We start from the raw sequence: 12,824 nt of genomic DNA, 5'->3' as shown, positions 1-12,824 counted from the left end.
GGAGGCTGAGATCTGAGGATCACAGTTCAAAGCCAACCCAGGAAAAAAAAACAGGCAGAAGTAGAGCTATGGCCCAAGTGGTACAGTGCCAGCCTTGACCGAAAAAGCTAAGGGGCAGTGTCCAGGTCCTGAGTTCAAGCACAATAAAAGAAGGAGGAGGAGGAAGAAGAGAAGGTAGAAGAAGAGGAGGTGGAGGTGGAAGAGGAGAAACACAAGGCAAAAGGGCAAATGGCATTAACATGAGGAAGTAGAAAAGTTAGGAATTAGGAAAGGGAGCTGAAGACCAGGAGCAAGACTGCTGCCAGTCCCTGGCAGGGTGAACGTATATACAGGGATGGCTGGAGGCCCAGGCAGAGACAGTTGCAGGTCCAGGAGGCAGATGGGGCCTTGCGTGCAGACAGACTTTCATCACTGTGCATGGACCCTTCTTGCGGCCTCCTCACTAGTAAACTATTTACTACTTACCCTTTGATTTGGGCATGCTTCTCCAAGAAATGCTTTGTTTTCAAAGAACTACTCCCCAAAAGACTAAAGTAGGTGACTGTGGGAACCCACACGGCCTCTTCAGACTGCTCTGCCAGAGGGATGATTCAGGCATGCATGTGGAAATAGGAAATGGGGACATCTGGAAAAAGTCCTGGCATGACAAGGCAGACATAGACAAGGAGGACTGTGTGCTGGTCCATGGAGCCCTCTGCTAGGAGGGCCTGCTAATGGGCATGTGTGGCCCCAGAGTTTTCCTCAGACCCATGGAAGCCCCCTCTATACCAGAAATACATTTCGCCCAGGGCCCTAAGGAAGCTAGCAGGGGGAATAGAAGAGTCTGGACAACACTTGTAAGAACATATCCATCCGGAAAAGCAGTTAGCCGCAGAACAAGCAGAGCTTGGAAGGGCTAGACATGGAGAGAGCCAGTTTCCCTTGGATTTTAAAGGATAATGATTCTAGAAGTGGATGATAAAATCACAGGGTTTGCTGTAATCGGATGATGATTGCAGAAAGACCTCCCACACACACACACACCAGCTCATGTTTCCTCCTCTAGAAGCATCCAAAAGCTACAAACACCACAAAGGATGCAGCCTAGCCATCCAGGCATGCAGCCATCTCTATGTCAGGATCCTAAGGGCTTCTGACTGTGTCTTTGACCTCTCTGCCTCCATCTGTGGACAGAGTAGTCTCAGTTGGGGTCTGTGGCTGGGTCTTTGGTCCAGAAGCTGGGCCCAAGCTGGGCCAGCAAGCAAACATCACTCATGTTATCTGAAACCAGCACTGCTACTGACAGGCCCATTCCATGTGTGTGCATCTCTGATGTGCTCAACTTCCTGCTCGTCAGCAGCCTTCATCAGCCTGTGACAAGGTACAGGTCAAAGTAACATGGCCAAAGTGACTTGGTGAAGCTCCCTCTCTGTGGGGCAATGGCACTCACACCGGTTAAGTCTGCCTTTAGCAAGCCAATCCCTCCCAGAGGCTGTTCAAGGCTAGAGAAACAGCAGGGCCTGCAGGCAGACAGCTGCACTAACACCCATCTCCAGAAGACTCAGAATGTGCAACAACTATGGAGCATTCTGGGATATCTTGCAGAATCAAAGGTATGGTTCTTAACTCCCTGCCTTCCCTTAGACCTCTCTCTTCCATCCCCACAGATGCGTGCTGACTCCCTGAATGCAGGCTGACAACGATACTAGGAAAAGACTGGGCAGTCTTTTATTTTAGAATTTTCAATATTAAAGATATCAAAGTATTATATTTTCTATATTTAAAAAATCGACATTTTAGTGTTATAAAAACAATGATATTTTTAAAAGACAGGAAAAACCCCAAGGCAGTCTATAGGAACAAGGGCTGGACACTCTCAGTATCAGGAATGGACAGCTCTTAGGACCACCAGCCTCACTAGTATTAGGAGTAATTTCAAATACACTTGAAGCATATGCTAGAATCTGTTTATCTGTTTAGCTCTTATTTTATACTAAATACCACTTTTAGTGCCTTTTTGTTGTATATATTTCACATTTTGAAACCTAGAAAACAGAATGTGTGTGTGCGTGTGTGTGTGTGTGCGTGTGCGTGTGTGTGTGTGTGTGTGTGTGTGTGTGTGTGTGTGTGTGTGTGTGTGCGCGCCAGTCCTAGAGCTTGAACTTGGGGCCTGGGTGCTGTCCCTGAGCTTTTTGCTCAAAGCTAGTGTTCCATCACTTGAGCCACAACCCCACTTCCAGGTTTTTGGTGGTTAAGTAGAACTAAGAGTCTCATGGACTTTGTTGTGTAGGCTGGCTTCAAACCTCAATCCTCAGATCTTGGCCTCCTGAGTAGCTAGGATTACAGGCATGAGCCACTGGCAGCTTTGCAATTTAAAAAAAACACACACTAATTTTGAAATCCTTAACCAGGAAAATCAGGTATGTGCCTCTACACAGAAGATGTTTTATTAGTCAGTTCCCATTATTATGAATAGTTTTTGTTATTAACCCAAATCAAGCTAGTATACAAAGTTTCGGGGACTTTATACAAAAATACTTACAGGTGCTAAAAAAGAAATGTAGTATCTCAGAAGAAATGGGGTCGCTTTAACATTAAAATAGCTTCATTCATAAGAAAGAAATTTATAACATTCTGCTACAAATAAAAAGATAGTCTTATCCTTGATTTATAAACCCTTGAGGACACAAACCTATTCTAGACAAATATAAGGAATATTAAGAAATAAAAAGAGACTCACTAGTCTATAAATAAAGTAGAAGATAAAAGCATTGTATTTATACTTTGTGGGGTTCTTTTAGCACTGGGGTTTGACCTCAGGAGGTCATATTTACTGGGCAAGCTCTCTAACATTTGAATTATCAAGTAAGGTCTAACATTTATGCCCAAGCTAGCCTGGATCATGATCCTCCTATTTATGCCTCTCATAACTGAGATGGCAGGCATGTGCCTCCATGCCCACTTTTTATCATTTGAGATGGGGTCTTATCAACTTTTTACTGGACTTCCTTCAAAACTCAATCCTATTGGTAGAATTATAGGCATGAGCCACTACATCCAGCCTTTTTTTATGTTTCACAATGAAATCATGGCCAGAATTATGAGCCATGAATGAAAGACCAATGAAGTAAATATATTTATAAATTGAAGATTATTGGGTTCTCCAAAAGTACCAATAAAGTAATAGTTCTTGTCTCAGAAAGGAATTTTACCTAAGATGTCATGACAACTAAGAAAATAACTCATTTGTGATCTCCGTGAGAAGCAGATCCATCCTTTATCTAAAAAGCACTGTTAGAGACTAAGGTATTTTTATGATTATCACGATATCATCCAAAAATGACTAGAATGTGGTGCCTAATGTGCGGGGAATTGTAGGATTTCCTGTACTAAGACATGCAGGCAAAGGCCTGGCTCCTGACCCAAGAGACATGGGCGCCCCTGGCAATTGAGCTACAGAGCCAATCAGTACAAAATGGCACGAGATTTGAAACACTACAAATAGAGACTCTCTTCTCATGATCGGATATGGCTTTTTCCACTTTGCACGTCATGTGAAGACATTTCTTAACAGTGCCTACCTGACAGCAGAGCAACTAAAGCCCTTTTGAGCCATTAGCACGCTGCCCAAGGTGGGCAGATGTGGCCACCCATAGCTCTAGGCCACCTATAGAAAGGAGGGGACATCACACTTCCCAGATGGGCAGAGATGAAGGAAAGAAAGGAGGGAGGGAGGAATGGAAAGAGGGAGGGAGGGAGGCTGGCCATGGCCTTAAGACTTGCATCCAGAAGTCATTCAATAAGACCCTATTTCTTCCTGAATAGTCAGGGGTTACTACCAATAGATCACTCACTATGGCACTGAGTTTTAACCAGAGCACTGAAGGGTATAAGTGCTAGGAATTCCCACAGGAACGGGGCACAAGGGAACCCAAGCCTTCACATAAGGGTTTACTATAATTAAATTACCTGAGAGGATGGAATGCTATTACCCTGGGAAGGGCACTCAACTCTCTCCCAAGTGGCGAGGGGGCTGGGCACAGACCTTGCCCTGTCCCATGTGCCAAGTTGGCTCACTGTGGTATAGCTACCTACCAGACAGGAGACCAGATGACTGGCCTCAGGAACAAGACCTGCCGTGGACTCAGGGTAGAGCCTGGCCTCTCAATGGCCCTCCAGCCACCCTGTCACCATAGCCCTCTTCAAGGAAGGCTCAGGCTTGCTCTCCTAGGCAGGAGACTATGAGGGAGTGTACACACCATGGGCCTGGGGAACTCTTCCATGATTGTGTCCATCAGCTTCCTCTGACTTTGCAGCTACGTGTATTAATGTCTCTACAGGTACTGGAACCTGTGAGTCCTGATCTGTGTCCCAGCAGCTCTGCTGACCACAGCCAGGACATGCCTGGATCTGACCTCACTCCGGAAGCTGTGTGTCACTCAACAGCTCAAGGCTTCCCTTCCCAGGACAGGGACCATGCTTGCTTTCTCCATTCTTCCAGATTAGACTGACTACTCTTGGCTTATTTGTTTCAGGAGCACAAGCTCCTTCTTGGGACACTGTGGGGTCAGAATACAGTGGTCGTTTTACATAAATAAGCGTTTCCACAGCTAAAAGACTGGGAGACTTCCTGAACAATCTCTTCCAAGCATACAGAAGGATTCCTGGGAATGGGTGCTTGAGAAAATCAAGTTATCAAGGAAAAGAAGGGCTTCGCTCCATGACTGAGCCAGCAAACACTCACACTGTAGTGAGTTTAATCAGACAGCATTCCCACACACATCTCTAGAGGACACAAAGCTGTTGTGTACAACGCCAAACTAATTACCTAAGAGAAAACATCTGAGGCCAGGAGTGGTCTTGCAGGAAATGGAAAAATAAACAAGACAAACGGGACCCTGAAGCCCAGTGGGAGACCACAAAGCTCCACAGCTTGGTGTTGCATTGATTATTTAATAATGCGATTACACAGCAGTGATCGATTGCATTAAAACCCATTGAGAACATCTTGAGACTATAAGACATTCTGTCCATTAACTGCAGCTCCACAGAGAGCAGGACTCAGCCAGAAGAGAGTTGGTAATTAGGCTGGAGAGATTCCAGCTCACCCAGGGCACTATCAGGTTTTGAATAAATAACATTGTCCAAGTATTCCTCAAAGGGATGCCTAGAAAACAAAGATTTCTACATTTCCCAGGCTTTGATACTGTCCTGGTTAGGTAACATTAGCTCTCTCAGAGCTATATGCCTCCCCTATTCTAAGTGAATTTAATTTACAGACATTTCATTTCCATGAGAACTGAGGCAAGCTGGGATTACAAGTGGCAGCCTCACGTTTTGTGACGGCAAGCCCTTCACCCCCTCAGCCTTCACACTTGACAAGCACTGTCACAGTGCAGGAGTGAGAGGCTGGGGGCTGGGGAAAAGGCCGAAGGCATGAGGGGACAGAAACCTGCACTCAGGACTTTTATTGATTGATTAATTGATTGTATTGAGATTCCCCAGTAGCCTGTTTTGCTCTAGGTCATTTTCAAATAGGATCTCCACAGGTATGCGTGAGCCAAAATGAACCTTGATCCTCCTAGTTAAACCTCCTATTTAGCTTAAAAGACTGACACACACAACCACACCCAGGTTTTCCAAGACAAGAGACGGATGTTTCCATTTATCTCGACACTGGGAAGAAGGCCCTTTGTCCCTCTCCATACCAGTGAGTCACTTGATTGCTACCTGAAAAGTCCTGGCACCTCCATTCTTATCCAGGTGACACAGCATCAAAGAAGTTAGCAAATAACAAGGGTCAGGGGTCTCACTCCATTCACAAGTTAGTGTCTTACACTATTATTGAGCATGGACTCACGCAGAGCTTACAAAGGCTCTGGCTTGACATGTTCCTTATGGAAAAAGAAATGGAGACAGCACAGTGTTGAGGAATGGGTTGGGCCAGGATGTGCCCTGGAAGGGCTAGGCTAGGTCTTCTAGGTTCTGGTGGGGACCAGCACTTGCCACACCCACGGTGACTGAGAAAGGAAATGAGCATAGCACACACTCCACCATCAGCAGCAGCTGACGCCCCGGGACTCACCAGGCACAGACTCCCGAAGGCCTTTCACCATTCGGTTCTATAGGCAGCAACTGAGACTGTGTGGAAAGCCAAGTCCCAGTATGTCCACCTGGTTACCTTTGATGGGCTATAAAGGTAATTTCACAGATGTGTGTTCAATAGAAGAATTTTAAGGGGCCCTTCCAGGATACAGAAAAAGAGGGGACAAGGCAAGTGGGTAGATAGAGCATTCCCCGCCCCTAGAGGGGAGACCCTAATGCCTGTCTCCCCAACTATTTAATATGAGAGAGAACCAGCTACCAGAGGCTTCTGTTCCCATTTGTTGCCATGCCTTGAGTCTTAAGGATTTCTATGTTAGTTCACTGTGCTCATGTGCATAACTCAAGTTAGATTCTTTTTAACTTTTGTAATATGAGAAATACCTGTCTCTCCTTCATAACAATTCTTTAAAATGCCCACTTGTGACTGACTGGCTAGAGAAAAATCCCAAAAGGGAAGGGACAGGACACTGGATGAACTTTAGTTGATCAGAAAAATCGTCAGACTGTTCTCATCCACTTCCTTCATTCAGAAACTACCAAGTCAGACCTGTGCCACCAACCGTCGGGCACTGCTTTTAGAACAGTAATGCATTTCAGCAAGTAGCTCAAAACAACATTGTATGCAGCAGAATTTGCTGAATCCCACAGGTAGGGGTGTGTGTGTGTGTGTGTGCCCACAGGTAGGGGTATGTGTGTATATGTGTGTGTGTGTGTGTGTGTGTGTGTGTGTGTGTGTGTGTAAATAAGACCTGAAGGAAGAGTTTGTACACAGGATGATAGCCCTCTGGCACAAAGGAGGGGTGACTCCACAGCAGACCTGCAGTGCAGAGCTGTGGTACAGGCTGTCCAAGGCCCAGAGCTCCCTCCCTGCACACCTGGTTTCCATGGTGACTCACTCAGCATCCAGACACAGCTTAAAATCTGGTAGGTAAAAACCAGACAGGCACCCCCTCAAGCCAACTGAAATGCCAAAGGCGCAGCCTGCCTGCCAGAGAAACTATCCTTATCTAGAGATCTGTGATTCTTGAATGAGAAGACAGCTTACTCCAAGACAAGATAGTACATTTGGGAAATAATAAGTACTTACCATTTTTATAAGTAAATCTAGACAAGCATGAAACCTGCAACTAAATTCCAATCATCTGGAAAATGATATCAATGAAATGAAAAAAAAAATCCAATACTAATTTGAATATAGTAAGTCCTCATGTTGAATAGAAACCTTTTTCTCCTTTTTTCAGGAAAAAAAAACGCTAAATTTACGTATCTGTTATATCTAAAAAGATGATTAAATCAAAAGGTTTTTCAGCCAGTACTTGCTCCCTAGCAAGAAGTGTCCCATCCAGGAGGGCTGTACAAGACCTCGGGAGCACTTAGGACACAAGGGACAGACACAAATGTGTCCCTCAGCTGCCTGGCTATACTATTTTCTAAGGCCCATGAAGATGTTATAAATATCCACATAGCTTGTGGTAGAAAAAAAAAGGTTCCCTATGCTTGAAGAGTTAAAAAAAAATAGAAAATAATCCATACCCTTTTAGTTTTACACTCCTTGCTACTAATTATCATATTCTCTAGAGACTCACTATTAAATAAGAGTATTATTCAGAGTAATGGGAAGTCTGGTTTTGTTTCATTTGTATTGCTGGGGGTGGGCAGGAATTATTCAAACTGCACTGAGGCTCTACATAAATGGTTGATTGTTAATTCTGACGCATGAGCGCTTAGTGATGGATGTTGTGAAGGCAATTCGGAAGGAATTGGTACTTAAGGTCTGGCTGCTCACCTTTTGTCCCTTCACTCCTTGGCAGTCACACTTGCCACAGCCGGAGCCAGCACAGCCACCCTGCAAGCAAAGAGAACACATGTAAATAGGAGGATACTTAAACTGTGGTCATCTGCTTTCATGGGACCTCACCATGTTCATGTGGACATGGACAAGGGATGCCTGTTTCCATGGGAACAACCCACAATGCCAGATACCCACAGCTCACTCAATGGGACCAACACACACTGTCTATGTGCGTCTCTCTTGCCAAACAGACAATCCTCAAGAACAAGTCAAAAGTCCCCTTAGTCCAGAAAGTGAAGGACAGCATCTATACAAGTTGCTCTTGGTCAGTTTCTATTGGCAGTAGATTCAGTCAGGTATTAACAGTACTTGTAAGACTATGAACATGTCACGCTTCTGACTTAGGAGCTTCAGACCTAAGACCATGGGAGACCAGGTTCCCCAATGTGAACTCTATACTGCATCGTACAAGCTCCAAGGGACTTCTGCTCAGGCAAAAAAACAAAACATTGCACAGAGACAGAATAAGGTGAATGAGCAAGATTTTAGGGCCAAGTCTTGAAGAATTAAAGTTAGAAGATTCATTTAAAGGACATTGAGCAACAAAATGTCTTTGCATTTTGTTCATTTCTTATATAAAAGATAATGTTAAAATATGAGAAGAAGCAACCATGTAATAAGAACTGAAGAGAAAAGGAGCCCACGTGTCTGCTGTCATTGTATTTAAAGGGTGCATTAATTCCTCCCGAGCAGGCTCAACTATCCCCATTCCACTGGTGTAGAAACTCGGTTAGGCATGCTAGGACAAGACTGCAACCAGAACCCAACTCATCTTTTCTCATTAAACATAAGATAGTACACACATCCTTAGAAGAATCTAAGTTTAAAACCATAACAGACATGGGCATACTATGGAGAGGAAGTGCAGGGTGTGACATGAGCAATAGTGGCTAGGCTTTATTAGATACTGTTTTATGTCTAAAATTTATATCCATATTCTGCTTCTGGTGATAAAAAAAATTCTTGAAAAGAAAATTATGCTATTAATAGCACATGGTTCTCACGAAGCCTATATTTTCACCACATACTCGGCCAGGGTGCCATTACCATGGAAACCTTCTGCATCAAACAATTACATCTGGAGATACTTATTGTACGAAGTTAAATCTGTTACAAGTACCTTTGGGACAGTAAGCTGTTCTTAATTTTGTACTTTGGAAATGGGGCAGCTGACAGTAGGCCAGGCCAAGTCAAGACTAGGGATGGACTTCCTTCTCTGACTCAGAGGCGATGTCAGCCTCTATTCCCATAACTCCTGACATTTTAAGTCATTCCATGTGCTTTGCTTTGCTTGGGAATCTGGGTCACTCCAAGATGAGTTCAAAATCCTTTTGTGGCTGGGCACTGATGGTTCACGCCTGTCATCCTAGCTACTCAGGAGGCTGAGATCTGAGGATCGCAGTTCAAAGCCAGCCCAGGCACCAGAGTCTGTAAGAGTCTTATGTCTAATGAGCCATTAAAAGATCAGAAGTGGCGCTGTGCCTCAAAGTGGTAGCATTGAGCGAAAAAAGCTTAGGGACAGCACGCAAGTGCTGAGTTCCAATCCCATGACCAAACCAAAAAAAAAAAAAAAAAAATCCTTCTGTGCTACCGATTAACCATCCAAAATATATGAAAGACTTCAAGAGATGCACCTGACTGGGTTGTCCCCATCCCTGGCCTGGTCCCATGACATGTTGACCCAGATCCTCCACTGGGTGTGTGACATAACACAGACTCTCACAGTCAATTCTCCTGTCACTCAGGACACCCTGAGCCTTCCACGGCAGCCCAAAGCCTAGCAGGGAGCCTGATTTAGGCTATATTTCATCAAAGACAACATAGATTGTGAAACCCACTCTAAGAAAGAAATTAAATACTGATGCCTTGCTGTTAAATCAGTTACAGAGTTGTTAAACCATGGCCAGATGGGTATCTTAGCATCAATGAGGGGAATGATCCCGGTTGCTGTTGCTTTCTCAGTCTAGTGGTGGTGCCATTCATTCCACCTCAAGTGACAAGTACAGACAACAATCCCACAGACGGAGAACACCACTCAGTGCCAGTGAACACTAAGCCAAAGTGGGCCTTGGCTCTTCCTGACCACCTGAGCAGCCAGGAGCTGTGTGGCAAATGTCCAGGTTAATCACTCATTCATAACCAGGGTACTGCCCAGATCAGAAAAGCCCAGAAGGTGAGGCAGTGCCAAGTCACTCCAGGGCTCAGCAGCAGCCTCTGAGTGAGGGAGATTACATCACTTCCACGGGGCAAATGCACCAAGACTTCACTCCTTCAACCCTCCTGAGCTTCCTCCCATCCCACAGCACCTCAGGAGACTCTGTTGTCTTCAGAGTCCACGTAGGAAACATTACCAAATACCCACACTTTGGCTACAGCAACTCAACTAGAGCCTGAAGCAGCAGGATTCTCTACTTCGAAGTCGATGGCAATTTCTATGAAACCTCAGGCTTGTAGAAAGCGGAAGGAGTGAAGCTACAGTGGCTATGTGATGGTTCTGGGCTTTTCTCTTAAGTGTTGACACATCTCAGAAGCTACCAATTTGAGGTAAGTTATGGAAGCGAATTTCCACAACTGTCCGAGGAGAAATGCAAGACAATGGACTGGGAGCTCTGAGCCATGATGGCACACTGGGATCAAGTTGCTTCCCGAGCTTCTGTTACAGAAATACTGGCAGGTAGTTGGGTGTGGTGGCTCAAGCCTAAAATCCCGGCTACTTGAGAGGCAGAGATTAAAAGTTTGGGGCTAGCCCCATGAAAGTTCATAACAGGATTTCACTCAAAAGCCACACATGGTGGCATAGTCTTGTCTTCCCTAGCAATATTGGAAAGCACAAGTAGGAGGATTGCTGTCTAGGGCCGCCTAGCCATAAACTCAGACCTTATCTCAAAAATAACTCATGCAAAAAGAAGGGGCTGGCAGCAAAGTGAATGCCTAGCAAGTACAAAGCCCTAGTACAGCTTCTCCGGAAAAAGAAAAGAAATACTGGCATATGTGGTGGATAAATGGGTAGCTTTGCCTAAGCCAAATACTCTGCAGGTCACAGAAATCATTCAGGAAAACTTGAAGTAAGAAAGAAAGAACAAAGCCTTCCTTGCCAGCCTGTACTGTGTTAATACAGAAATTCAACTCCCAGGCCAAGTATCTGTATAGTCGGAAATATATTCATGGAGGAAATCTTGGTGTGTATTATTCATATAGGAAATTTTGTCACATATTCTGGGCCCAGGAGGCAACTCCAAAGAACCAGTAATTCCAAAACTATCTAAAGATGGTTAGCTTTGTGGGGAGAATGGTTTCCTTTTGTTAGAGGAGGTTTGTTTTGTTTTGTTTGGGGTTGGCTGGTTTATTTTGAGTAGACACTTGCAATGTAGTCCAGGCTGATCTTGAGCTTGTTGCTTAATCCAGCCTCTATCAACATACACCTCCATGCCTTGCAAAAACTGCTTTCAAGACCATGACTTTTGTGACACATCCTCAAAGGCCAAGATCTTATGCAAATGGATTTAGTTAAAAACAAAATGAATTTTTAGAATAACATATCCTAAGATGCATGTTTACTCTGTCTCTTGAACACCATCAATTTGGCAACATCACTGCTCTGATTCCTCACTGTTTCCAGCTTATAATAGCTATTGCTGGGTTTTACCCTGATTTATGGGGGTATCTTTACCTGCAATTCAAGGGCTCACTACTGAAAAGATCACTTTTAAATTAGACACATGCTGTGTGCTTTTGCAATATCTTACTAAACAAAAAACCTTACCCCACGCATATTGTTGTAAGCTGCTGGGCATTAAAGGGACCACCACCACTACAGAATACACAAGATTCCTAGCTCTCTCCTCCATATCCAGGCTTCTCAGCCAAATCCTAAGGCATGTGCAATTTGTGGGCTCTGGCCAGCCCGGTAGCTTCAGCTCTGAGGGAGCTGTTCCCTACATCTGCAGTTAGTAGTTAGGCCATCCATGAGCTCCCTTCCCTCTGTTTCAGATTCTAGAGCCAGAGCAATGCTGGAACATTCTGTGAGAAGCATGTTCCCTTTGCCCTGCCCTCACCCCATGGAGTCTCGGGTCAATGAGATCAGCTGCAAGGCCTGTGCTTTCTTCCCATGAGATGCGCACTCACCCCAATGGTCCCCAGCTAGCGGAAGTCAGGCAGGAAGCTCAGCCCACTTGGGAGCCCAAGAATGTGGCCGCCAGCTCTCAAAGGCCAGGCAAAAAGTGGACCATGGTCATTCTCACAGGAGTTGACCACCTGTGGACAAGATAAATGGGGGACCCAGGAGGAGGAGAAAAAGAGAACCCCAGAAGGCTCTCAAAGGTAATGCCATCATTCCCGACCTAGATCTGTGGGGGATATTAGTGAAATTAGACTGAAAAGTTCATTTTTGAAATCCTATGAACCTCTTCTAGCAGCTATTTTATCACAAAAGTATGGAAGGCTGCCTTAAAATGATGGCAAATTGAATTAACTAAAGTTGAAACAGAAAAAGAAAAACATGCATCCATTCCCAATGTTCTCTATCAGACATGCACATGTGCACACACACACACACACACACACACACACACACACACACACACACACACACACACACATAGCAGGGACCAACTTTAAACAAACAAAAAAAACCCCCACAATTTGAAAGGAATGCAAGGCACTCCAAAGTAATCCCTAAGCCAAATACCTTTAATATTCTCTGAGCATCTCTGTAAACCTTTCAGGACAGGTTAAAACCATTTATATTGGTAGAAGTTTCTACCATGCCCTCATGATCATTTCCAGAGCAGCATAAAGGTATAAAGTACGTTAAGTTCTAAAAATACATGATGACCACAATGCACAGTGCTTCTGCTGAAGAGGGAAGGGCAGGGATGGAGTCTGTGCC

The 12,824-nt window shown here is 44.6% G+C and overlaps 1 protein-coding gene across 1 annotated transcript in view; it reads right to left on the bottom strand.

Moving 5' to 3' along the window:
• Col4a1 (collagen type IV alpha 1 chain) overlaps positions 1 to 12,824 on the bottom strand; it is a 128,401-nt gene that overhangs the window by 66,268 nt on the left and 49,309 nt on the right. The window contains exon 2 of the mRNA XM_070002626.1: positions 7,871 to 7,930. Within this exon, the coding sequence (XP_069858727.1) occupies positions 7,871 to 7,930 (60 nt within the window). The remainder of the gene's footprint in view (positions 1 to 7,870; positions 7,931 to 12,824) is intronic.

Source organism: Dipodomys merriami, unplaced genomic scaffold (genome assembly GCF_024711535.1).
Source record: "Dipodomys merriami isolate MVZ:Mamm:240054 unplaced genomic scaffold, mDipMer1.0.p SCAF_6, whole genome shotgun sequence".
NCBI lineage: Eukaryota > Metazoa > Chordata > Mammalia > Rodentia > Heteromyidae > Dipodomys > Dipodomys merriami.
Note: the sequence above shows the minus strand (reverse complement) of the source record. Positions and strands in the feature narration are given on the sequence as shown.